The 25,979-nt window shown below is 40.0% G+C and overlaps 4 protein-coding genes and 1 pseudogene across 7 annotated transcripts; 3 read left to right on the top strand and 2 right to left on the bottom strand.

Moving 5' to 3' along the window:
• The first annotated feature begins 1,371 nt into the window (after positions 1-1,371).
• On the top strand, positions 1,372-4,540 carry LOC116197125 (B2 protein). 2 transcript variants are annotated; one of them, XM_031527155.1, is made up of 6 exons: positions 1,372-1,516; positions 2,389-2,960; positions 3,239-3,339; positions 3,572-3,655; positions 3,810-3,920; positions 4,040-4,540. In XM_031527155.1, the coding sequence occupies exons 2-6, from the start codon at positions 2,399-2,401 to the stop codon at positions 4,085-4,087; spliced, it is 906 nt and encodes a 301-aa protein (XP_031383015.1). In that variant the 5' UTR covers positions 1,372-1,516; positions 2,389-2,398; the 3' UTR covers positions 4,088-4,540. The 2 variants fall into 2 exon arrangements, with proteins under 2 accessions (XP_031383015.1, XP_031383014.1); XM_031527154.1 differs by lacking the exon at positions 1,372-1,516 and adding an exon at positions 1,523-1,694.
• A 1,207-nt stretch (positions 4,541-5,747) lies between these two features.
• LOC116195035 lies at positions 5,748-7,784 on the top strand (annotated as a pseudogene).
• Positions 7,785-10,450: 2,666 nt separating this feature from the next.
• On the bottom strand, positions 10,451-13,537 carry LOC116194489 (zinc finger CCCH domain-containing protein 14-like). 2 transcript variants are annotated; one of them, XM_031523296.1, is made up of 3 exons: positions 13,394-13,537; positions 12,115-12,883; positions 10,451-11,248 (listed from the first exon to the last, which is right to left on the bottom strand). In XM_031523296.1, the coding sequence occupies exons 1-3, from the start codon at positions 13,402-13,404 to the stop codon at positions 10,949-10,951; spliced, it is 1,080 nt and encodes a 359-aa protein (XP_031379156.1). In that variant the 5' UTR covers positions 13,405-13,537; the 3' UTR covers positions 10,451-10,948. The 2 variants fall into 2 exon arrangements, with proteins under 2 accessions (XP_031379156.1, XP_031379157.1); XM_031523297.1 differs by having other exon boundaries at positions 10,451-11,242.
• Positions 13,538-16,364: 2,827 nt separating this feature from the next.
• On the top strand, positions 16,365-19,807 carry LOC116196749 (protease HtpX homolog). 2 transcript variants are annotated; one of them, XM_031526623.1, is made up of 9 exons: positions 16,369-16,723; positions 16,902-16,959; positions 17,377-17,444; positions 17,916-18,095; positions 18,370-18,466; positions 18,769-18,878; positions 18,996-19,129; positions 19,224-19,386; positions 19,493-19,807. In XM_031526623.1, exons 1-8 carry the CDS (start codon positions 16,415-16,417, stop codon positions 19,357-19,359), a joined length of 1,092 nt encoding a protein of 363 aa, XP_031382483.1. In that variant the 5' UTR covers positions 16,369-16,414; the 3' UTR covers positions 19,360-19,386; positions 19,493-19,807. The 2 variants fall into 2 exon arrangements, 1 of the variants encoding a protein (XP_031382483.1); XR_004154881.1 differs by lacking the exon at positions 19,493-19,807 and having other exon boundaries at positions 16,365-16,723; positions 18,994-19,129.
• Positions 19,519-21,497, bottom strand: LOC116196748. Its single transcript, XM_031526622.1, has 3 exons — positions 21,283-21,497; positions 20,636-21,184; positions 19,519-20,548 (listed from the first exon to the last, which is right to left on the bottom strand). Exons 1-3 carry the CDS (start codon positions 21,383-21,385, stop codon positions 19,968-19,970), a joined length of 1,233 nt encoding a protein of 410 aa, XP_031382482.1. The 5' UTR covers positions 21,386-21,497; the 3' UTR covers positions 19,519-19,967.
• Positions 21,498-25,979: the final 4,482 nt, after the last annotated feature.

Here is a 25,979-nt window from a genome sequence, read left to right as displayed (position 1 = left end):
AATATTTTGTATATCTTTCAATTGAAATACAAATAACATTGACATGGGCTCAAATTATTGACCCGGGTCAACGATCCCAATTACTTTGCCGGGTCCGTCTCGAAACTTCGATTGGAGCAACAATTTCTATCAAGGATATCTCTCCAATAATAGAGTGAATGAATATTAGATATTCTATACATATTGTGATATTTTGATAACTCTTCTACCCACACACTTTCACTTAAGCGTCCTAGAAGAGGAAGTTACAAATATATACACAACTATTTTTTTTTTCTTGACGAATACAATCGTATATTTTATCATGAAAATATTAGATATTTTTAATATATTGTCTGGACTAATACGCGTTCAAGCATCGATTAGCTATTTGATAGAATTATGTTTCTCTTTACACTTGATTTGCATTAACAACGTCGAAAATGAAATGAATTGGATAAATATTGCAAACCCCAACAAAGGACAAAAAAGAATAGATTTCCAATATATAAAAGCGAAAGAGTGAGATTGTGAGAGATTCATTTAAAAACCCTCGGCTTCATGCGAAATAAGAGAATCCCTCAGTTCATCGTTAAACGACCTTTCACTTACCCATTTAGGAAGAGGTTACTTCATCTGCAAGAATGAAAAAAATATTCAGTTTGTTCTTTGTCTCTCATGGGCCAAAAAAAAAACATTTGTATAATTAGATTTTCATTAAATTAAACAAATTTAAAGACTCGACTTCAAGTGACCGTAGGCTAAACAATTAATTCCATGCAATTTCCAAGTCCATCAATCTACCAAACTAATCGGCCACCCTAAGATCCGCAAGCTAACCAACCTAATCAATATATATATATATATATATATATATAAAATTAAAGTTGAAGAGTAATATCTATAGAGTTATATTTGAGAACTCTCATCTCCTGATAAAGTTATAAAGATCCTCAAATCATGGTACAGTGTCCATTTTTGTTTCCCTCATCAAATTCTCGATACTAAAAAAATGAATTTAATTCGATTAAAAGAAACAATTGACTATAATAATTTTGATTAAATACATGTTTTCGTCTTTAGTTTGCCTCACTCACAAATTCTAATTAAGGGTTAGATTTTAGAATCTTAAAAGAAATTTGTGATAATATATACCGAAAAAAACTGAAGAAAAAATTCATGTCTAATGAATTACTTGAATAGAGATATTGAATAAGCGGTTCAAAAAAATTGTAAAATAGAATTAGCTTATAGAATTGTACTCCTTTATTAAATAAATTTATTATATTATTTTTTAATTGATAATATCTTCGCGTAACGCATGGACATAATGGCTAATTCAAATAAAACGGTGGTGAAAATTCAAAATGCAGTGGCAAGATAGGTAATATCTGCCAACATGCGATGGCAATTTTGGGACACTGAAAACATAAATCCCATCAACTATCATTCCTCTCTCTCTCTCTCTCTCTCTCTCTCTCTCTCCCACGTCGTGTCTTTCGGCTCTTCCACCACTCACTGCCCAATCAGCTGAAAGGTACACTCTCTCTCTCTCTTCTCCTCCCCTTCGCGTACTGTGAATCTGATCCCCGAAATCTAGGGTTTTACTGCATCAGCACAAATCTCACTGGGTCAAGCCCGAGTCCTGGCATTTGATCGAATTCCCACTCCCCCCGGATCGGTCAATTGAGTTTCAAGCTTAATTCAACTCGCAAGTTCGTTCCTTTTTTTCTTCTTTGTCCTATAGAGTTCTTGCTCTGCATTTCGATTTTCGGTTTTGCTGAGATTTGGGTGAAGTTGCTAGCTTTATGCCCTTTTTCTTATTGCTGGTTTAGTACTTTGGGTTCGTGGGTCCGAGGAATGCGGTTGAATTACGAGGTCAGTGGGGGAAGGGAGAAGCTTCCTTCCTGCTAGGTTTGCTGCAGCTTGCGGTTGACTTTGAGGTCTGCTCTGTGTTGACTTGTCTGCCTCGCAAGTCGCAAGTTTGAGGTGACTGAGGAGAACTGGCAGTGGTGGGTCGGTCTCATCTAGTGGGTTGCATGCGATTAGGTATCGAGGATGATCTGTAGTTCCAAATGGGAAATGACATGCAATCCGGTTAAAAATAGATTTTGTCTTTCTCATTTTTAGTGTGAATTCCCGAATTCTTATATTGAGTTTATGGAATGTAATCTTTCTTCAGCACTTACTTTTGAGATTCTGTATGGGAATATTGGTCCGCCTTCCTTCTGGATCTGCTGCAGGGGTTTATCTTCAATTTAGCGTGGGTCTTTGATGTGGGGCATAGCCGTTTTGTGCTAAATATAAGCTCGTTTTGTGCTTAAGTAACTAAGCTCATTACTCTGTTTTCGAATCCCTAATCTTTGTACTGTTTCTCCTCTAATATACTCATACGTGCTGTGCTGTTAGGTATTGCACAATGGCGAGCTTTTGGCAATTGGGCGATGACCTTCGAGGACAAGGAAAGGTCTCTGAGGATCATGAGTGGTTTATGGTTGCTTCTAAATTGGCTGAGCAGACGAGAATGAAGGGCGAACGCATGAATAACCTTGATCTTTCAAAGGGTCCATCCGAAGTAAGGATGGAAAAGTTTGGCTTCCAGGAGGACAACAAGTATGAGAGTCTCAAATTTAACATGTTGAGCTTGGACTCGAAATTTGCGGATAGTGCAAGTAAAATGTCCTTTGGAAATAGTTCTGCCAATGTCAATCCCATGTACCAGAAGATAAATCCAATTCAGAATAACATCACCGGGATGATTGCTAACAAGCACGGAGCTAATATTAATATCAGAAGCAAGGAGCCGCAAAACACCAACAACAATAACAACAGTAACAGCAATGATAGCAACAATGCAGCTGAGAAAAGGTTCAAGACTCTGCCTGCCACAGAGACTCTTCCAAGAAATGAAGTGCTTGGAGGATACATATTTGTGTGCAACAATGATACTATGCAGGAAGACTTGAAACGCCAGCTCTTTGGTAATTCAGACTTAACTTGTGTGTGTGTGTGTGTATAAAATATATACACATATATAATTCATGGATGTCATGAGTGCACCAAAATCCATGATTAATGTTCTTGTTCGCTATGGCAAGATCGGTATGCAGCCGAAGGAATTTTCCTGTATGGCATATAGCCATATCTAGGATCTGCAGGATCCTTTGATGACAATTCTTGTATGAAAATCTACGTTGTGCTTTTAATCTCAGTTTGCTTTAATCTGAGCTTATGTTTGGTGATATTTATTTTTCTACAGGTTTGCCTCCAAGGTACCGAGATTCAGTCCGGGCCATAACACCAGGCTTACCCCTGTTTCTTTACAATTACACCACTCATCAGTTGCATGGTATTTTTGAGGTTTGTTTCCGACTCTCTGTCTAAATTAGCTTTTCAGAGCATCCTGTGGATATTTTCAGATAATATTTTTGATGAAATATTGACCATATCCTGGATTTCCTTTTCTCCGTTGAGTTTGATAGGAAACAACTGTTAAGGTGTCACTCATAAATGTGACATGAGCATTTCCATATTTTGGAATTTTTGTTTCAGTGTGACTTACTTCTATTGTTTTCTCATTGAACTTGTTTAGGCAGCTAGTTTTGGTGGTTCTAACATTGATCCAACTGCATGGGAGGATAAAAAGTGTAAAGGCGAATCAAGATTCCCTGCTCAGGTAAAACAATGCTTGTCAATGGTTGCTGCAGATACTCTAATCTGATTTCAGCCAATATTACTCGCATTAAGTGGCCTTACATTTAACAGACACTGCATTACCGTTTTATCTTTTTTAGATTCACCATTGGCTCTTCCTATTTTGATTGACCCAGGTAAGAATTTGCATTCGGAAACTATGCAAGGCATTGGAAGAAGATGCTTTTAGGCCTGTCTTGCACCATTACGATGGCCCAAAGTTTCGCCTTGAGCTCTCAGTTCCTGAGGTATAATAAGTACATTACTGTTCAACTATTTTACTTGAACACTGTGCAATCCCCTCGTAGTGAATTAATGCATGCCCAGGTTCACACTTTTTGTCAATTGCTTGGTGACTTTTTTGCAGACCCTGGAGCTTCTGGACCTTTGTGAACAAGCTGGTTCCGCAGCATAAGCTCATACAAGTCGGGTTGAGCGTTAGGCCTCGTGCTTAATGAATATGGTTTTGGTTTGATCGAATTTACAGAGGTGGCACGAGCTTGGGAAAAGAGAGATCTTTGTAGGTTTCGAAGGAAACTAGCTTGAAACGTGTGAGTCGCCTGAATAAGTGCATCACTCTGTGTGAGAACTTATCTACAACTGTTGTACTATATATCCTTTCTATGTATCTGTCATTTGTATAGCTCTATAGAATGGAGATATGCGAGAGACGTATCGTGTTCGAAGTCCTCCAAAGCTCCCTGTTTTCTGTTTGTTTTTCCTTCCCTCCTCCCGTGCCATTTCATTGAAGAGCTGAAGTGGAAATTTCCAAGTTTGTAGCTGGTGCTGTTCTTGTTACTACTGTTCCGGATTAGGCAATGCTTAATGTTATATTTTGGTGAATAAAAGTTGGAATTCTGTTGTTTTAGTAGGTTTCTTCGACTATACGTCCATTCATGATTTGGTCCACATTTCCACTTGATTATCCTGCACGAAGAAGGAAGTCATTTGGGATCAAGAACAAGGCTAATGAGTGAATATCCCTGCACGAAAAGGGAAGTCATTTGGGATCAAGAACAACGAGGCTAATGCGATCATAGCTCGTAAATGTGTACTTTTATTCAATTATTATTCGTTTTAGTGATCACCGTTAGACAAAACGATCAAGCTTCTTTGATAAAGGGCCACCTTCACTGTTTTCTTTTGAAATACATCAGGAACTTTGGATACAGTGTCGATCGATAAAATGTCGATTATATCAGAACTATTTTGTCGATTATATCAGAACTATTTAAGTTCGGTAAGGCCAAAGCGACTGCAGTATTGATACATCATAGAGAATATACTGAAACTACTGAAGACTGAAAATATGGAAGTGCATCAAGCAGCTTAGCATACAACCAATAATCCATATCCCGCTATTTCCTCCTAGTGATAGTATCTGAATGATTAAAGAGGAGCGCCGCATCGGTACAACTGGAAGGTAGTTTACAGTTCGTTAAAGCATGTTAATATACTTCAGCAGAGTGGAAGCGATCTAACAGTTGCTACCGGTAAACTACATTGTTATGCCTGAACAGATTCATCTTTCCTAGACTAGGATTGGACTTCCGGAACAGATGGAGTTTCCATTAGATTTTCGATTTGCCATGAATCCCTCATATGACAACTATTAACTTTTCATGTTGATGAACTAAATAGCAAGTAAGAAGATGACCATGCTTAACAGCAAGATAATTCAAGGTGAACAAGAGCAAAGAAAACAGAGTTCACATGACATAAAAAGATACCGATTATCTTCTTCCTCACCATTGTCGACACCAATTCTTGCAAAGCAAGGTCCTTTTCTTGGCCGTCTACCAGCATGGCATCAGCATCGGTATCTGGTGTTGAGGGCCCATTGACAAAAGTCCTCATCATCAGACAAACAGAATCTTCACCCAAAAAACACGCAAAATTCAAACCTTTCTTAAACTTCAATCATGAGAATAATTGGTCTTTGAAACATTCCATCCACGGCAGGTGAATTACCAAAGAAGAAGAGAGACTTGTGGAGTGGATCAGATTGCAGCAACCTTAACTTTTTGTAGTCCACCTCACCTCCCCCATATATTTATCGTCCTAAACTTGCAAAAAGTACTTATACTCTCTTCTCACTATCTATATGGTGCCATTATTAATCTGCTAGTTCCCATTCGTGGACGATTATTCCTTCTTGTACCTGATGACAACTTCGCCCCAGTCAAAATGTACGGCATATGTACTATTGATATGTACCGCAGAATTAATATCAAGTTCCTTAGAGATTATGAACAAAACGAAATGATGCCGTATGAATTTGATGTAGAATCCACCTCCAGATCAGAGGGTGATGGGAGTCATCGGTCAGAGTTGGATCAACGAGGTGAGGTCCCAGTGAGCATCATCTCCTGCTCAGTAAGGGAGTGGCGGAAGTGGCAGCGATGGCTGTAAGGGCCGTTATCCCCAGCGAGGACCATCCCACAGACCTCTGTGTTGTAGCGTGTGTGCCTGATGAGACAGCATTTAAGGTTGGCTTCTGTGAAGGCACTTTGATCATGGGAGGATACGATGGTGTGAAAGTCCCAAAAGCAATGTCGCTGATCGAGAATATGCTTATTGAGACAGGCTGAGCAATTAGGTACGGTGAACCAGAGAAACGAGTCATGTCAAGGTCTGGCGATGAATGCGTGTCGCTTTGACAAATCAGCGGTATATCACTTATGCGAAATTTGGTGAGTATTATTGGTATAAGATGCTGTGGAATGTGTTAGGAACATGAATCTATATTCTGATGAAACAAGAGACGGCATTGATTGCTTGTTGGACGGGCTTGATTCTTTGTATTGCTCAAGTTCTTTTGGCCTTGGAACTCGCATCCCTTGGGATGAGTGGCTCCTCGTGGACGCTTCGTCCGACTCCCCTATGTACATGCCTTACTACACCATAGCCCGCCCCTTCTTCATGGTGGGGACCTGTATGGGTTGTCGACTTCATTGATAAAGCCTGAGCAGATGACTGATGAAGTCTGGGATTTTGTTTTCTGCGGCGGGCCATACCCGGAATCCTCTGATATTCCTTCGTATCCTCAATCAGATGAAGCAGGAGTTTGAGTATTGGTACCCGTTTGATCTGAGAGTTTCAGACAACGACCTGATTGACAACCATTTGATTTACTGTATATACAGCAATCGTGTCAAAGCGCCACTGGCCTCGTGGCTTTTGGTGCAATGGTAACGTTAAGCTGAATAACAAGAAGATGTCAAAATGAACTTCATGACCCTCCGTCAGGCTATCGAGGAATTCTCCACTGATGCCACCAGATTTTCACTTGCTGGTGCTGGCGATGGTGTTGATGATGTCCACTTTGTGCTCGATAATGCCAATGCTGCAATCATGCAGCTCACCAGAAAACTCTTGGATGGAACAAGTGATCGCTCCAGAATCTTCCTTGAGATCTGGCCCGCCTTCTACCTATGCCAACCGTGTGTTCGCGAACGAAATTAACATTGCATTCAAAATTACCAAGCAGTATTATTGGGATTGCAAGTTCAAAAAAGCTCTTAAGACTGGATTTTATGATCTTCAAGCAGCGAAGGATGAGTATAGATTCTCATGCGGTTCGGGAGGCATGAAACATGAGCTAGTGTGGCGTTTTATGGATGTACAGACTGGGCTTATCACCCCTTTGTGCCCCCATCATGCAGGGTATGTTTGGAGGGAGCTCTTGAAGCTCTGAAGCAGAGCAGCATAGGTCAGACGAGTGACTTCGAAGAAACCCCAGGAGCTGTGTTGACCCTTCTTGAAATTCTTGGAAGAACAAGATCCTCAGCTCCCAGGATTGAAACTCCAGATTGCAGGCTGAAGAGTACGTGCCACGCTAGCACATTACTATACTCCAATCCAAGTCGATCTCCAACCATGAACTAATTTTATCCAATGTAATTATATTACCTTGTGCAGATGCAACACTTCTTCTGGAAACTTGCTATATACGTTTATTCAGACGCACAAAAATATACACGTGTTGTATGCTCCTTGACAGGACAAGCTGCATTCCGTCATCCTTGCTTTGGTTTTGTTTGCAACTTCACTCACTCGGTCGAAAGTGCATGTAGTTGCGTATGCAATGATAAGTCTATTTTTCCTGCAAACCAAGCTTTTGCTGTTAAGTGCATTGTCTTTTTGACTTGAGGTTTTAATGGTTTACTTACTCCGGCTAATAATAAAGATGCTTGCTTGATTGCCTCGTATTAAGGAAGTAGAAGTTAGTAATGGTAACAGCGAAGAAGATCAAGTACTGTTGTGATACTCAAATGCTCTATAGATAGGCCTCGTTGTTCCCACTGTCAAATATGCAATAACTGCGGAGAATGATTTGATCATCACTGCCCATGGGCAGGTAAGTGATACATCCTTGACAACTTTGTGCTGTACAAGATAATCCATCCTGATGTTATTATTGGGTAATGCTCAATTCGATAGTTCAAGGCTTTAAGCATCCTATGTTTTCGGGGGAGATATTAATTAAGCTGTCTCTAGTTTGATGAAAAGGATTGTATTGTGGGTGGGAAGTAGTGTTCTCTTGATTGATGGCGGTCAAGCTGGTTATGGATGGTCGATCAATTTTACAACAGCTTCTTAGTAGAATTCAATTTTTATTTTATTTTATTTTAAATTGTGTAAACATGTCTAATATGCATTTGGTTGGATAAGAATACCAGTATGAAATTTTCACGAATATATACATACTCAGGCATCTACCATCTACTAGAAACACGACGCGTCCATCGCCAGTACATTGACAGTGGAGGAGCAAGTAAACCAAGAGCCGGAAACCCCGGAGAATACTGCTAGTGAACCGGGGGTACAGCAGGATAATTAGATCAAGGGAAAGCAGAAGTCTAAGGCTGCTGCAAAATCAGGTGGGCAGTAGTTGTACCAGTGGGAGATCATGAGAAGTCTCGGCCTCTCTTGACAGTGAAATATCGAGGTTGCAGAACCCACGTAACTGGTTGACCTTCTTTCCTCCTCGAGCCATGGATGATCCAAGGCTTTTGGCTTAGGTTGTGACTGGAGGCGTTCCTTCATTACTACGGATATGAACACCTTCTATGAGCGAGGTGGCAGATGAGGAAGCTCAAATCCATGGGGAAGATTGTTCGAGAGTTCGATTACGTGATATACTCTCCTTTAAGATGGTAAGCCTTGCGGTGATCATGACCGGGCAAGCGGACAAGGGGTTTGGCCTTGGTACTGCACTCTCATCAAGATGGAAAGAGTTTTGGAGGGCAAGGAAGTGTTTCTGGCTGCTGCTACTTTGAGGCCAGAGACGATGTATGGGAAGACGAATGCTTGGGTATTTGCCCGAGGGCCAGTACGGAGCCTTTGAGATTAACGAAATCGAAGTGTTAATCATTTCACGTCGGGCTGCCCGTAACCTTGCGTATCAGGGGTTCTCAAAGATCCCTGAGAAGCCTAACTGCTTATTGGAGCTGACCGGTTATGGTCTATTTAAAATTTTCATGACAGTTCCAAAAAAACGTACCTCTGTATCAAAAAAACGTATTCATAAAAAATATTTGGGAAAAAAAAGGCATATCGGGCGGCGTTGAAAGCTTTTTCATTAGCAAAGTCTCTTTCAATAACCAACGTGAATTGGTTCAAGCAGTTCGACGCTTGTTCCGCTTAAGCAAGGTTTCGGATTCGAGTTCTTGTAAATGCAGAAAATTCACGTTAAGAGAGCTTTACCTTTTAGTGGGCCGACTCAGCTCGACTGGATTAGTCGAGACCCAATTAGGCTTCCGGATATCAGCGTTAAAAAAAAAATGTCTCTTTCAATACGGAATTCAAAAAGTTTTTTTTTTAACAACAAATCAATAATCAAACGCTATATTAACTAATCTAAATCTGAAAATAGTACCCCTTTTTAATATATTTTCACATTTCTGAATGGGCAGTGGAATTCGCTATTAGTTCGAGAGACTAATATATATATATATATATATATATATATATATATATGCTGTCGTATGAACGTTTTTAAGTTAATTTAGTTTGCAAGTTTGATTGATTATTATTCGAGAACATTCCCTTGTTGATTAGCACTAGCAGATGTTGAAACAACTTATTTATTTCAGCGATGCTCTTTTGCCAAATTTTCTGGTGGATTCCGTCGCAATTTTTTCATCTATGGCTATTGTTCATTACCGAGTTCCCTTCTCGGGTATCGACAGATGTATAATTGAATTTGATTGAGCTCGATTCTATTTTCTTTAGAGGAACTTGGGTTTATCGATATTTAGAGGAATTTGGGTTTATTGATATTTAGAGCTTATCATGAGCTCATCTTCATTGAAGCAGTGGCAGAGCCTAAATTTGATGATGATTTTAAAAGTTTGTTTACGCAGTTTGGTGTTTTGCAGCTAATTTGACATCATAACGTGTTTCACAATCATGATGTGGAAACTTCGAGTTCGTATCCGGTTCGTGCATGCTGTTGTTTCTATTGTTCCTGACTGGGCATAGTTTAATTATGTTCTGTTCTTGGGCTATATATGCTCCCGGGGTACTTTGTATTATGTACAACCTTCAAGTGAAAGTTATGCAGTCTCAATGGTCAGAATTGACAATTGAATCAGAAAGAAAGAACTGTATATGTCAGAGGTAATAAGCCATGCATTGCTGTAGATTAGATTAGATAGATATCTCATACCATCACTTATGTGTATCTCGGGGATTCATCGATCATCATCAGATCTAATGCAAAGTAGAGTTTTTGCTCTATCCCGACCCGACCCTCATTGGTTTATACTCAATGTGAAAGAAAAGTGAAAGTATTGATCAGTAAAAAGCTTCTTGGCAATGGACAGTAAGTATATCACAACCATATCAGCATGACAGAGAGCACTAGACAAAAAGCCAAAGAATCATGCATGCATCATCATCTACCAAAATGTTTTCAGCTGTCGTCTACAACACCCCACCTATTATATCCCAGACCTTTCCCGCAGTAAGTATCCACCAATCAAAGGGATTAATACTCTTAAAACCTGCGCAAAGTACTTATACTCTCCTCTTTTACTATCTATACCGTTATTCACCCACTAGTAGTTCCCATTCGTGTAGCCCAGGAGTGATTATTATTCCTTATACCTGATGATAACTTCGCCTGCATCAATGTACGCTATATGCACTATATTATGTACAGCAGCAGACTTAACGTCAACGTTCCCCCAGAAAATTATTAACAAAATGAAATGATGCCATATAGAGTTTGATGTAGAATCCTGACCAGACTAGACTGGAGGGACATGGCTCAACGGGGTGAAGCCCCAGCAAGCATCATCTCCTGCTCGGTGAGGGAGTGGCGGAAGTGGCAGCGGTGGCCGTAAGGGCAGTTATCCCCAGCAAGGACCATCCTGCAGACCTCTGTCTTGTAGCGTGGGTGCCTGATCACTGGCCTCAGCTCTGCTATGCCGTGGGCAAACTGGCAATGGTCTCCATACGGGCAAGCGCCGGTCTCCTGCCACTTGTTGCACAGCTCTGTCTTGAACATCCCCTGACTGTACACCTCCAGCTCCTTCTTTGCTCCAGGCAGATACATCCGCTGCTGCACCTTCATGGCATATCAATAATCAGTCAATCTTTAAACATCACCAGATATAAACAATCTTGTGTGAATAGCTGAGCTGAGCAGTAAACAAATGATCCTTGGACTGTGCCTCCTGATTAATTAAGTCATGAACTAAGACAAGCTCATGTGGTACCTACTGCAAATCATAGCACCGAGACTGGAAGATAGTTATTGATTCTACTTTTGGTATGCAAATCACTGGTAGTGCTCCTCGGTTTTCAGAAATTCCCCATGATATTTTGCTGAATACCACTTCTCAGGATTTCCCCCGTTTCTCAATCAACTCTACTAAAGAGAAACGCACAGGACTGGTTGGTTGACCCAAAGGGGAAACATCAGAAGTTCATGTATTGGACATAGTGAGCACATCCACTGATGTCTAAGAAGGATTCAGGCCTAATATATTGATGCTTGTCAACCATTGCGTCAAACACAATAGATGTGCCACTTGCTTTGATCAGGAAGCATTTTTAAATGTCGCATCTTTCATTTATTTTCTTCTTTTTTGGGGTACAAGGGGACGAAGCTCTGGTAAATGACCACATCTTCAAGCAAGACAACATCCATTTGAATTTTTGACAAGGGCCGCTTGATTAATTGGGTTTAAGGGAGATTCAAGCATTCCAAAGTCACAGTTAAATTGACAAAAACAGTATCCACTTCTCTAGCTTAAGTGATCGTTTTTAAGAGAAATAACACACCTCAAAAACCTCAAACAGAACCTCCGAAACCGCAAATTATATCATCATAATTAAGTAATGGCCAATTATATGTCGGTATCATCTATCCAAGCAAGACTGGGAAAATGGGGAAATTGCTAAAGCAGATGCTCAAACAGAGGAACTAACCTTTCCTTCGAGTTCAGTAGCTGCTCGCAGCTGACTCGCCGTCCGACTCGAGCTGCCGCTGTTTGTAGCAGATTGATTGGCCTTGAGATAGCTACTGGACCGGACTGAAATGCTCTTCGGAAGCCAAACCCTCTCCGGATCAGTCCTCTCGAAGCGGCTCTGTTCTACAACGCTAGTTGGACTGTAGGTGGACTGCTCGTCTCCACTAAAGTCAGATCCAGATTCGACGAGGTTGAGACGGCGGAAGCAGTCATGCATTGTGGACTGCGAGGAGACTGAGAGGCTGAGTAGCTTGGCGAGTTCTTTGTTGGTTACTCGGAGGGATGCATTCTCCCTTCTTAGTGCGCTGATCTCGTTGGTGAGGTCCTGGAGCTCAGATCTGCAGATACTGTAGCGATCACAGAGGTTCTCATAATCCACGACAAGTCGAGCCTGCTCGAGTCGATGATCAGCGTCTGACTTGGTAGCGGAGCTCTTGCCGGAGGCATATTGGTTGAGATCAGAGGATGAGGCGGAGGAGCGCGGAGGCGGTGAGCTCGTCGTGGTGTCGCTAGGGGAAGAAAATTTGGGCGGGAAAATCGAGCGGTACAGAGCAGTGAAATTGGTGCTAAATTGCTGCTTCTTTTGCGCGTCATCGGTGTGGACGGAAGGTGGTGAGTGCGGCGCAAGGATCGAGGCAGGTGGTGATGAAGTCGAGACGGTGGTGGTGGTGCTGTTTGGATCTGACGGCGGGGAGGCTTCTTTCTCCATGGACATGGCATCGCACTCACTGCTCGAAAATTGGGAAGAAAAACACATTAGACTGAAATTGCTGCCAACTCACTGAGTCAACGAATCATTCCACCGATTCACACAATGACAGCGCGCTCACGTCAAACTCCGTGCTCAGAATCATCGATAAGATTCCTTCGAGACAAAGCTCGAGCACTGAGCATTAACAAATATTGTAATCCCTAACACAAGAAATCATACGCTACCATAAAGCTTCAGATGAAAATGCGACGGCAGAAACTGTGACCAAGAGCGTGCAGATACTGCTAACTCAAGCTTACGCCATGATAATCAACCTCTCGAGCTTACAACCTGAGAATAACCTAAGCTAATTGAACTCGAACCTCCACATATCTGCTAAATCTAGACGAACCAGTCCGTCGGAGCGGAATTCAACCTACTGAAAGCTTCGCGCTGAAGCAAATGGAAGCTCGACATTCAGAACTGGAGGAATGCAGAGCAGTGTAAAGACGAGCGCCATAGCAGAAGAGAGAGCAGGATAACTTACAATGAATCCATGGAAGCAGTAGAGTCGTCGCCTGTGTTAGCGGTCTGACGGAGAGAGATCTGTGAGGATTTCGCAGAGGACGGGAACGTGAAAATGGCGGAAAAGCTTTATCAGGTCCGTTGTTATATAGGGGGCACCTCGGAGAAGAAGGTCAGTTTGCCAGGTGCTTGCGGCCCCAGGATTTACCCCGTGGTCCTTCCGTCAGATCCGTCGGCTGCTGGGAAGATCTCCACTTAATGACGTGGAAGATTTTCATTGGCTGTGAAGCTACTATCTGGAGCTACGAGCGGAACACCTGAACAAAATTCCCTCGGGTTGAAATTGAGCTAGTTCCCGCCAGGCGGGCCAGGGAGTGAAACAGAAAGCCGGTTTACGGAACCACTTAGCTTGGACGAGCCTTTAATACGTAACCAATTCAAACTATAATTAACAAAACAAACCTCTGAACGTGCTAATAAAAATTATTTCCGAAATTGGACTATCGGGGAATTGCAACGCGTGCTTAAGAAATTTATCGGTTGATTACACAATTTCGACATGTTGGAAATGCCCGTACAACTACACGCGTGCACGTCAACATAAGTTAATGATCGAAGTCGCACCGTTCAACCACGTAATGCAACACAAACACAATTGGCTAAAGTACTCGATCTCCCATGCTCTACTGACACGAGGGCATGCTTCATGTAGGACAGCGAAGGGTTCATATTTTATCCATCATTTTCGTATGATATGCATGTGACTGAAAACAAAAACTTAAAAGCACGAATGATTTTTTTACTTTTTTTTTTAATTTACGCTACGCTGATTGTGCAATAGTATCAAATACATGCTTTATAGACGATCACTCGAGCAGCGGATAAGATTCAGCCTAGAAAAATTCCAACTTCTCGGCCGATGGATGTACCATAATATAACGTGTTGACCGATTCGAAATAGGGAGTTGGGGGAGTAAGGTTGGTGTTTGGTGGTGGGAATGTGTAGCGTGGCATGGAAGACTGTGAAGGAGGGGGCGAAGTTAATTAGAGATGCTCTCTCGAAGTTAGGAGTAATGATTGAATTCAAGCATCCGAAACACAACACATTTGCTTCTTCACTACTACTTTAACTAACTCCATGCCCTCAATGAAATTTTTTTTAAGGATATTTATTTTGTAACTAAAAAAGAAAATTGAAGATCCCACTTTAATAATTTCTTCCTTCTATTAATGGCTACTTCAATCTAAAGTATTGAAACCAAATAAAGAAAGAATGCCTTTTTTTTCCCTTATTAAATCTATGCGAACTTGCAATTTCACATTTATATTCACGAGAGACATAGATCGCATATATTAGAAGTGTTCGTGATGATTTATGATATAAGTTAATCGCAGTCCGAAATTTTTATTTCTATTTCTAGTATGCCAAATTGTTATCTTGATATGCATAAGGAAACATCCATGCCACGGGATTCGCAGGATAGGTCTATATGATGATCATATTTGAGATATCGGAGGTATTTAAATGAAGCAACTGACGTGTTAATGGAATGAGTCTTCTTAAATGAAGCTCAAATGACATTGAGAAAGAAAATCATACATACTTTTTGATGAAATATCGAAATTAATTTTCCAGAATGTAAAATGGAAAATGACATAGAGGAGTTGGGGGTAAAAGAGAGAAAAAGAGAAAATAATCGACTGGTGAGGCTCACTGCGTTATATAAAAGTATGACCACTCGAATGCCGAGTAAGAAACGACACTTTTCAAGATCTCTAAGCTTGCGTTTGATTTTCAAGTTGGATAATGATCAAACTCAACTTGATTTTATACAACGATTGCAAGTGTTGATAAATATATTGATGTGTGAGAATATATATGTGTATATATAAATGTTAAAAGTATATGCTAAATTTATTATTTATTATTAAAATATTATTATGTATATATAGATGTGAAAACATATGGTGAATTTATTATTAAAAAATTAATTATAAAAATGATTAAAAAAATATGTGAGAAAATTTATTATTAAATTAGAGAAAAAGATAAAAATAATAATGAATGTTGTTAAATTTGCGAAGAACATAATTGAGTTGAATAAGATATTTTACTAAAAAAACAAACGAAACCTAATAAAACAACGCCTAACATATTATGGTTGAAAATACGGCAGCCACTCTCGTATAGTAATATTATCAAAAAGTTATAAAACTATGGCGAATCAGGGACGGACCCAAGATTTCGATTGAGAGAAGGTAAATTCTTTGATGAGAGTATATAATGGTAATGCTTTCGATTTAGGTGGACGAATATAAGAATTTTCATAAAAAAAATTAGATCATTATATTATTTAATTTCTTATAACGTTAAATTTTTAGGGCCTGCTCCCTCGTTTATCCCTAAACTACCAAATTATGAAGTTTTGCATGCAAGCTGGCCGATGGAGTTGATATCTCTGGGAGCGGAGCGGTCAATCGTCAAACTTCAAATGATTTTCTTAATTTTTCTGTAATTAATAATTATAACATTATTAAGGAAAAAAAAAAGAGACCACGGCACAAGGTTCGGTATTATCGGAAAATTACGCTCAAAGTGAGGAGAATTTATTTGCAACGTAGTTCTTCGAAATCAACCGAACACATCTGGTGGTCCAAATCAAACGACGTCCAGAGATTAATTTCAGGCAGCCCGTGCAAAAAAAAAGAAAGAAGAATGAATAAATGAAAGAAAGAAAGAAAAGAAAAATGACAACGACCAACGTGTCTTGTGTGATATTTCTATTTCTCCTCCCCTAATTTTCCACGTCACCTCGGAGCTACGTGAATTTACCTTCTTGTCCTATTCCGCCAAAGTCAGCCAATAGAAAACGAAACGGCGCCAATTTGCTGCCGTTGGTACGGCCGGTGGACACAATCGGCCATACGCTTCAAAACATATAACTTAAAGATTATAATAAATTGATTGTAATTATTTACTGCCAATAAAATAAAGGGAATAAAATATCTGTCGATCTGTGTGAGCGTTAACGCTTTGATATGGATGGGTCCCTCTATATACCGGGAACTATCGCCACGCTCCCTCACGCTCCGGAGCTCCGCCGTGCTGCAGCCTTCAATGGCCTCCGTCCCTCTGTCTCCTCCCCTCGCTCTCTCCCCTCACAGGCCCTCGCTCCTCCTCGGACTCAGCGTCAGAGGTCCCAGCTCGAGCCACACGAGGTTCGGCTCCTCCCAGCTCAGGCTTAAGCAGGCGAGTGGTCACCGGATAGTCAGGCCTCTTGTGTGCAGAGCTGCAGCGGTCGTGTTCCGTGATCTCGATGCTGATGACTTCATGCACCCGCTCGACAAGCAGGTAAGGCTGATTCCTCTCCATGTCTCTTGATTGTCGATCCTCTCTGAATCATCGTGGACTGAATTCTGGCTTGCTCAACTTGTAAGATATTATGCTTGAGCTGGAACTTTCGTTGACGGCTTGCTTCTCAGTCGATTGGACTTCTCATGCTGCTGTTCTGATTTGAACTACTTTGCAGAACACATTGTTACTGAGGGCCATACCGGGGCTGAACGAATTCGGGAAGGCTCTCTTAGGTATGTGATTCTGCGAGAAATCTCGAATAGCATAAATCATTTCAGCTTGTACTGTTATCGTGTGCTGTCGCGCTAAGGAGATGAGTTCTGTTTGATGATAGAGTGCACTAAAGCTAAAATTTGTGCTAGAGTCTGTTTACTTGTGATTGACTGCCTGCTTCATCTACAAGAATTCGAAAAGGACATGCCACCACATGTTATGTCCTACCTTGGATGTTCTCCAGTTGCCTTGTTTACGTGCTTACACTTAGCGACATCGGGGGAGGAATTTAAAATTCATGCTTTTTACGGTTTCAACATTTATCTGAAACCTCAGAAACTGTCCAACTTCAGAGATATATGGTAAAGCTTTTGGCTTGCATTCTCTGAGTTGTCTTCTGCTCTCTTCTTTGAGCTGTTTGTCTGACACTGCTGCAGGAAGTGCAACGGAGCAAGTCATGCTTCTCGAGAATATTGGGACATCGCTTCTTGTTTCAAAAGATCAGGTGAGTGAGTATCCAACTATATCAGATGAGCCCAAATTATTGCATACTTGGTTAAATCACATGTAATGTATAGTGTTATGTTTTCTGTATTAACTACTATGCAAGGCTTCAGAGTAAGGATCTGTTGCAAGAGTATGTCTCACTATTTAATGTAGAACGTAGTGTTAGCATACTCTTGCTGGAGCATACTCATCCTTTCCCAAGATATGATGAATAGGAGACGCTCGTTTTGTCTCTTCCCTCTTTTTTTGCTCGAATATCTCCTGCTATTTGAAATGCTTTAATTTCTCCTAATCATAAAAAGAAACTGTTGATGTTCCGGTGTTCTATCTTACGCGTTCTGTCTTGTTTGTATTACATTTTGTTTGCTTAATCTTCTTTTTCATGGGAATTATCTAATCCTAAAACAGCAAAGTTACTAGGAAAACTGTGCATATGTATAATCTAATGATTTTAGACTATGCTTTTCAGCTTTCTGATCTTCATCAACTAATGGTCGAGGCTGCACAAATATTAAACATTGAGCCTCCTGATCTTTATGTTCGTCAAAGCCCTTTGCCAAATGCATATACATTAGCCATCAGTGGCAAAAAGCCATTTATTGTTGTTCATACCAGCCTTGTGGAGCTTCTGACAAGAAAAGAGTTGCAGGTACCAATACATTCAGGTCCTACATCTAACTGTATCCCGCAGCTGGGTTTCATTGTAGCAGTAAAGTAAATGGTGGCCATGTGCGAATATTTTCCATTTCCTTTAATGATTGCACTGGCACAATTTTATTGTACTCCTATACCATGTTTCAGAACTACAATTGCCATCTTGTAAATCAGGTCCGACATAACACTAAATCGCGTTACTGATTTTTCTTCTTTTTCTTTAGATTACTGGCTGTGAAATCGTTTTAATTTCTGCAATGTCCGTGTAGGCTGTTTTGGCACATGAGCTGGGGCACCTTAAGTGCGACCATGGTGTGTGGCTCACATTTGCTAATATTCTTACCCTTGGAGCCTATGCTGTACCTGGTAGGTTTTTTGGTGCTTGTGCACTCACCTAAGACGCTGGTTTGACTCCATTTTCTCGCCAGTTTGTGTCCTTTTTTTTCTTAGAGGACACAGGACTCTCAACGAAAACAAATTAAACTAAATCTTAGCCTCGATCTAAGTAGAGTTCTGATGGGAGGTGATGGATTCTGATAATTCACATGAGATGCAGCTCATGCATTACTGTATCTCAGGGCTTTGTGGGTTTATTTCTTAGTTGCAGGTTTTATTAACAGGGTGCTAGATCTTACTGATCAATATCCCCATGCATGATCATATTTCAGGATTTGGTGGCTTTATTGCTCAGAGTTTAGAAGAACAGCTATTCAGATGGCTTCGAGCAGCAGAACTGACTTGTGATCGTGCTGCTCTTCTTGTTGCCCAAGACCCTAAGGTACATTGGAACCACGAGTAACTAATGATGATGGTCTGCGTAGCATATCCAAATTCTTATCTGCTCTGCTTCTTAATGGTTTAATGATGTGATCTACGTTTGCTGTCTCTACAAGAGGTTGTCATTTCTGTTCTGATGAAACTAGCTGGTGGATCCCCATCACTTGCTGACCAACTTAATGCCGACGCGTTCTTGGAGCAAGCTCGTTCTTATGACAAAGCATCTGCAAATCCTATTGGTTGGTACATAAGGTGAGCAACAACACCATAAGCAAAGGAATACACAGTTGACAACTTGACATTAAAATTTAGTGGTGCATATCTAATGAAGTTTTGGTTACTCCAGAAATGCTCAAACGAGGCAACTCTCGCATCCATTGCCTGTCCTACGAGCCCGTGAGATTGATGAGTGGTCCAGAAGTCTGGAGTACAAAAACCTCTTGACACGTAAGAGGCAGACAAATTCTGTGCAGACAGTATAGGAATGCTTCAGCCCATCAGTATAACAGGTCCGTGTTATCGACTCGATTCTTTAACATTTACACTTGCTCTTTACTTTATAATATATTTTGGATGCAATAGTTGATAAGAGTTTGCTTTACACTTCTCTTCCAGATATATCAACATGCCAAATGAGAAAAGATGTGAGAAGAAGCTGAGCTACCACAGAATTCTGTGGCACAACCCTCGGGTATGTCCTATGTGGAGACTTCAATCTCTTCTCATCTCCAAAAACCATTTGCTGCTTTGAAATTCCATAAAAGAAATAACATTGCAATATACCAGTATACACGTTTCATGTGTCTTTATAGGGAAAGCTTTGTGTTTATTCTGAAGTTTTGTGACATAGCAGTTCATAGGATCAATTACAGATCTTCTGTATCATACAATCCAAAATCCAGGTTATAAACGTGCAGTTCTCTTTGCATATGATTTGTGTGAACCGCGAGCTATTTTCTGGCATTCCTGTGAATGATCTAGAAAAGTTTAGAATGAGGATATATGTTGATAGTTGTTCAAAATGGATCCATAACCAAGAAAACTTCCTTCTCCCGATCACCACATGATTAATTGGGCAGGATCTATAGCTCTATACAGCTGATGCTGCAAATAAAGCTAAAAACAACAGGAAACTCCAATTCATAGCTACTCTAACTCCCATGGAAGCACGCAAAACGACGTCATCAATCACGGGCCCGCAGAAGGCCCCGGCCTTTGTCTGCAATGCAGTAAGGCTAAGAAAGCTGATTGGGGTCGGGGTTGTACCAGAACCTGCCTCGAAGGTCATGGAGAAACTCTGGCCTGAGCCTGTTCCATTGCTCTGAACTGTATAGTTCTTGAGGACTGAGCCTGCTTGTGCCGTGATACTGAGGTCCCCAACGCATGAATCGTTGGCATCTCCGAGTGTGAACTTGAGGGTGTATGAGGAGCCCTGAGACAAGGGGACTGCTGTCTGAATCCCGGTGGAATTGCCTGCAATGATCTCTATGGCGGCATTCCCAGCAGGGACAAAGAAGTGATCGGAGTCTATGTATTTGATGGTCCCTAAGATGGACCACTGAGTCAGTGGGGATTGGAGCGGGCTTTGTGCCTGGTCAAGTAGGATTCCCTCGGTTGAGTTGGTGAGGAACTCGGGTCCGAGTTCAAAGTCTTGATTCGGCAGCAAGTTGCCTGTAAGATTCGACAGGATGTTATCTCAGGAATGAACTTACAAACACAACTTTGTACTGAAGTTTAATCTGACACGAGCTCGGTTACCATTGTCACTGGCAAGGCTTCGGGCGCTCTTGAGAAGAACAGAATCGACAATCGGCCAGCATATCGTGTCTGGGTCAGGGTCTGAGCTCATGCTCTCAATGACCAAGTCCACTACCTCCCCTTCCTCCCAGTTTCCCAAATATACTCCAAAACTCTGCCACGGCTTCCCATCATAACCGTCTCTCTGATAAACCTCTGTCCTGCTATCTGGTGCCGACACGACGGCTGCTGCAGATGCTGTGCAATTCCTGCCGCCACCAACAGCTGAGTAGGTGACTGTGATGGTGAGCAGGTAGATGGAGGCGCTGCCAGAGGAGCCCTCCGTAGTGAAGGTCTGATTGATCCTGCCGTCTGGACCCAGCTGGACCGCGTGAGAACCGTTGCGCTGGAGCGACACAGTCTTGCCGGCATTCACGTAGAGGACAGTCCCCTCAAAGGTCCAGCCTGGGAGGGTGGTGGTGGTCTGGTTGAGCGGGATGAACTCGGCGGTGGAGTTCTCCGGCGGAAGGTTCGTTGGCAGGGACTCGAAGTCCGGGTTCTGCAGGAGATCTGGCAACGAGTACGTGCCCGTTTAGAGGGGTAGAAACATCACCATATGCAAAACCAAGAAACTACCAAAAAAAAACAAGAAGAAGAATGTCGTTCACCTGCAGAAGAGGAGAATCGCGCCATTAGGAGGTGGAGGAGGAGGAGAGGTGCTGAGCTCTGCAACCGCATCGTGTTCTTCTTGGTTGAAGAAGACGACGCCATTGGAGAGAATTAAACGAGCAGTTGAGTTCTTGGATTCATTCATGGAGAGTCAAGACTGCAGATGGACGTTGACTCTGAAATTTTTTGCAATATATAATCAATAAACATATAGAAAATGGATGGAACATGGACAAAAATTATTAATTTTTTTAATAAATAACAAAATTTGTTAATCGATTGAACAAGTTCTTCTCTGTTACTGAGAAGCTTCTGGGGATATTTTCTGAGATGGTAAGTTTTTTTTTTTCCACTCTTAAGTCTGAGATGTTAAAGATGGCGGGTTGACAGGTCAACCCAAGTGTTTTAAGGAAATTTTCATATGAATTCATATTATCGTGACACGTTTAGTACTTTAGTTTAAATGTTTAATATTTTTATTAAAGTGTTGTAGTGCTTTTGTTATTTGTTATGGATTAAACTATTAATTGTAATACTAAATACGTAAATTAAAAGTAAAAAGTAAAAAATATTAATCACGATTACTAAAAATATTATATATTTAAACTGAAGTATTAAAAACTTGAACTGAAAGTACTAAACTTATAACGGTAACACGAAATCATATTAGCAAAATCCATAACTCTCTAATTTACCATTTCTATTTTTCTTAAGCATTAAGGAGGAAAAAAGAATCTTGCTCGTGATCATTGGAATCCAATCATAGTACTATGATTGGATGACATGCTATTTTTCAGTTGACTTACGACTCCAAGAATTGAACTCTGTAGTTCATTGGAATCGTTCAGAATTTTCCTCCGTGATCAAATTAAACATTGTGTTTTCTTCACCACGAGTATCGAGAAGTAATGAATTTCGAATAGCAGAATGGAATAAGCCCAATATCAAAAGCCCAATCGACTGGTTCAGCCCATCAACTTTCTTTTTATGGACCCAAGAAGGCCCATGATTTGGTAATCCACCTTCTAGTTAGGGCCGACAGTATTTAACACGACACGATAACACGACACGGATACGACGTGGAGTTAAGCGAGTAAAGCTAAATGTGTTATGTGTCTAAAAGGGTCAAATCTATTTAGACACGATAAATATCGTATTTAAACGGGTTCAACCCTTGTAACTCGTTTAGACACGGTTACACCCATTTATATTATGTGGTATCTTGTTACTATATTTGTTTCACATATTGTATCAATTTATAGAAGAAAGTACGCTAAAATACCTAAATTTGTTTATATAAATCACCCGTTTATGGTGCTTTTATTTTGTCAATCGTGTAGTAATGTGTAATTAAAGTTAATAGTGTAGTATCATGTAAGTATAATATGTACCTAAAGGTAATAATGTCATATAATATAGGTAAGTATACATACATATTTAGACACGCTTAGTTAAACGAGTTAGACGTGTCGTGTTCATGTCAACCCATAATTAAACGTGTCGTGTTCGTATTTGAAAATCTTGACACGTTTATTAAACATGTCGTGTTCTGGTTTAAAACTTTCTGATACGAATCCGTTTAGACAATATCCGTTTAAACACGACACGACACATATTGCTACCCCACTTCCAATGACCATCTCCCGTAAATTATGTACGACAAAATTATGCACTGCAGCGGTTTATATATCGTCGTTACACTCATCTACAACTATGGAAAACGTTTTTAGCTTTCGGCTATATGTTTCCGATCCGATGCGAGTCGATACAGTTGACGGTGTAAGAACTATCGTAGCGTCTCGGTATAATCATTAATCCCATAAAAGGAAGGATCTTCAGTTTATACTTGAGTGCGTCTGTCCCGGATTAATAATTATCACATTCGACTGCATCTCCCATCACCTCTTTTACCTTTCATTAATGGACGCATGCATTACATTTCTTTCAACATGTCGCTTACGACCAAGAGTATCTTATTAGCTTCTTTTTGGAATATATATTTATATATTCTGTGCCGAAATATGCTTAGAATGAATTCTTTAAACAATATATTTGAATTAAACTATTAATTATGAACTGCATCCGAAGGGTAACCACTACCCACTAGACGAACTCCAATTAAACTACATTTATACAGTATAATTAATGATTGGCAAACAGAGACAAATAACATACATATATATATATATTGTGTGTGTGTGTATGTATTATAAAAACTCTATATAGATATGGACCTAATTTTCAAAAGAGTTTCTACTTTTTATACCAATTTTTCTATACATCCACTAGCTAAATGGATTAACAATGTTATCGCATGTGGACCAAATAAAGTCTTCCATTAGCCCTGCCTGCACTTCTTTCTGACCTTCCAACTGGCCAACTTTGACAATTAAAATTAGACTATCCTATACCTATAGACTCGGTCTAAATGTTGAACTCAAACTATATTTTACGATGGCCATCGCGTACGTATAAATATTTGATTTATTGACATCGGTTCGACGTAATGCATTAGACTACTTCGAAAAATTATGAATCTTTTCGCATATGAATATATCTTTCCTAATCTATATATATTCTCATCAATAAGAGAGGGGCCGTCTTGCACGTGGGTCGATTGGGTCACATAAGCATCTCTATACGAATTCATAACTTCTAGAAGAACGCAACCCGTTGAGTTTAATTCGCCAACCATGGCGGAAAGCATTCGCAGAAAGTCAATTTTATTTTTCTATATATTACCTTTTGGGGTTAGATTACGTTCTTATTTATTTTATCTTGTTAATTAGTTATCAATTATTTATTTCCACCTTTTCTAAGATCTATCAAGAATTTTCATAAATAACTTATAAGCAAATTAAAAATAAAAATAAAAAGAAAAAGTTACATCTTGTACCACACCTATACCGAGCAGACGCGTGTTTAGAATAATAATCTTATGATGTATTAACTGTCCTTATACAGGAGATCTCATAAGAGCACAACCTGAATACTTCGATGACGACACACGACCATAGAATATTGCGAGTCTCGTGCCCATAATTGGACTTGGACCAGAAAATTGTTGTTGCTAATTCTGACGCATATTTAGAATAATAATCTTATGATCTATTAACTGTCCTTGAGATCTCATACGAGCAGAACCTGAATACCTCGATGACGACACACGACCGTATAATATCACGAGTCTGGTGCCCATAATTGGACTTGGACCAGCAAACTGCTGTTGCTAATTCTGTCCCAAGAAGGACTACAACATGAGAACGTGTTTATTTTCTATTTTCGGTTAAAATCAGTAGGTGAGTTCCGGTTTTGATTGATTGATGTATTTCCATTGGAGGGTCCATTATGTTTTGTGCTTTCTGCGTCGTACTCCAAACACAAAATACAAAAAAAAAAAAAAAAACTTTATATTGACTGTGACCTCCTGATTGTTTAATTTTCTCTGATTTGGTGATTGTCTGCCCCGTACGTTTCATTAAATTTCTTGAAATTGACACCCATATAAAACCAATTTCTGGTAATAAATAGGAGAATCCTTGTATTTTGCGATCTTTAAATTAACACTGAAAATGTCAGTTAGTGCTAATATGACGATCCCGGAAAAATAAACGAATGGTCTTGGAATAGAACTATAAATTTTCCGAATGAAAGGATGGTATCTGATGGACCATATTGAACTTCAAATCATACGAATAATTGAATAAACAACTTAGTTAATAAATTTCATTTTTCACGGCTGGCAAAGATTATATTCTTTGCAAAACAAACAGTGTTGTTTAGTATTTAATTGAGTGCTTACAGGTGAATATTAGGTACACCAATCGCCTAAACTTATTAGTTATGTACTTAAAATAAAGTAGGCATGGAGAACACTAAGAGCAGCTGATTAGTATTGATTCATGCGAAATGTTTTTATCTGTCGATTTAATGGAAGTTGTGATATTGTCGAACAATAGGCTTATGAAGACAAGAAATCCACGCATTTCCTCGCAAAGCAAAATTATTTCGAACGTTTTATTAGTTGTGTGTCCATCACATGGAATAGACATCTTTACCTCTTGCATAGATTTTACATATAGGTGCAGGCAGCGAGAACATATATATATTATAATTAAACACACGTATATTTTGAGTGAAACATGCACTTTAAATTTAATAATATATATTCACCTGCATGGTCTTCTTTCTTCTTCTTGGAATTGGAAAGCAAGATCATATACAGTATACACACGCATAGTCTTCAAAGAACATTATATGCTTTTTTATAAGATCAAAATTGACGTGGACTAACCTCATCCAAAAGACCGAGGTTTGCAATAATCCTACTTTTGTTTTTTTAATTATTATGATGACAAATTCACAATTCCCCTCATCAAAGGGGAAAGTTCCTTGTCTCCTTCTATTATTAAATTTTTTTTCGGGGAATTACTTCAGAGTCTTTCGACTCTTTCCACCCATAAGAATTTTCTGGAGGCCAATACATAAGCACACGTTCTCAATGAAAAATTTAAGCTCGTGCATAAATTCATTTTGGTTAAAAGAAGTGCAACCCTTGGAAATTCTCGCATGGCCAAAGAAACCGCTGTTGGAATGCTTCAACTGACTCCGGAAATCATCGTGCAAATCTTATTGTGATTATTCGGAATATATTATCTCTAAATGAAACTTTAATAAGCAATATGTCTTGCCGTGT

The sequence above is a fragment of the Punica granatum genome, chromosome 2 (assembly GCF_007655135.1).
Source record: "Punica granatum isolate Tunisia-2019 chromosome 2, ASM765513v2, whole genome shotgun sequence".
Classification (NCBI taxonomy): Eukaryota; Viridiplantae; Streptophyta; class Magnoliopsida; order Myrtales; family Lythraceae; genus Punica; species Punica granatum.
Note: the sequence above shows the minus strand (reverse complement) of the source record. Positions and strands in the feature narration are given on the sequence as shown.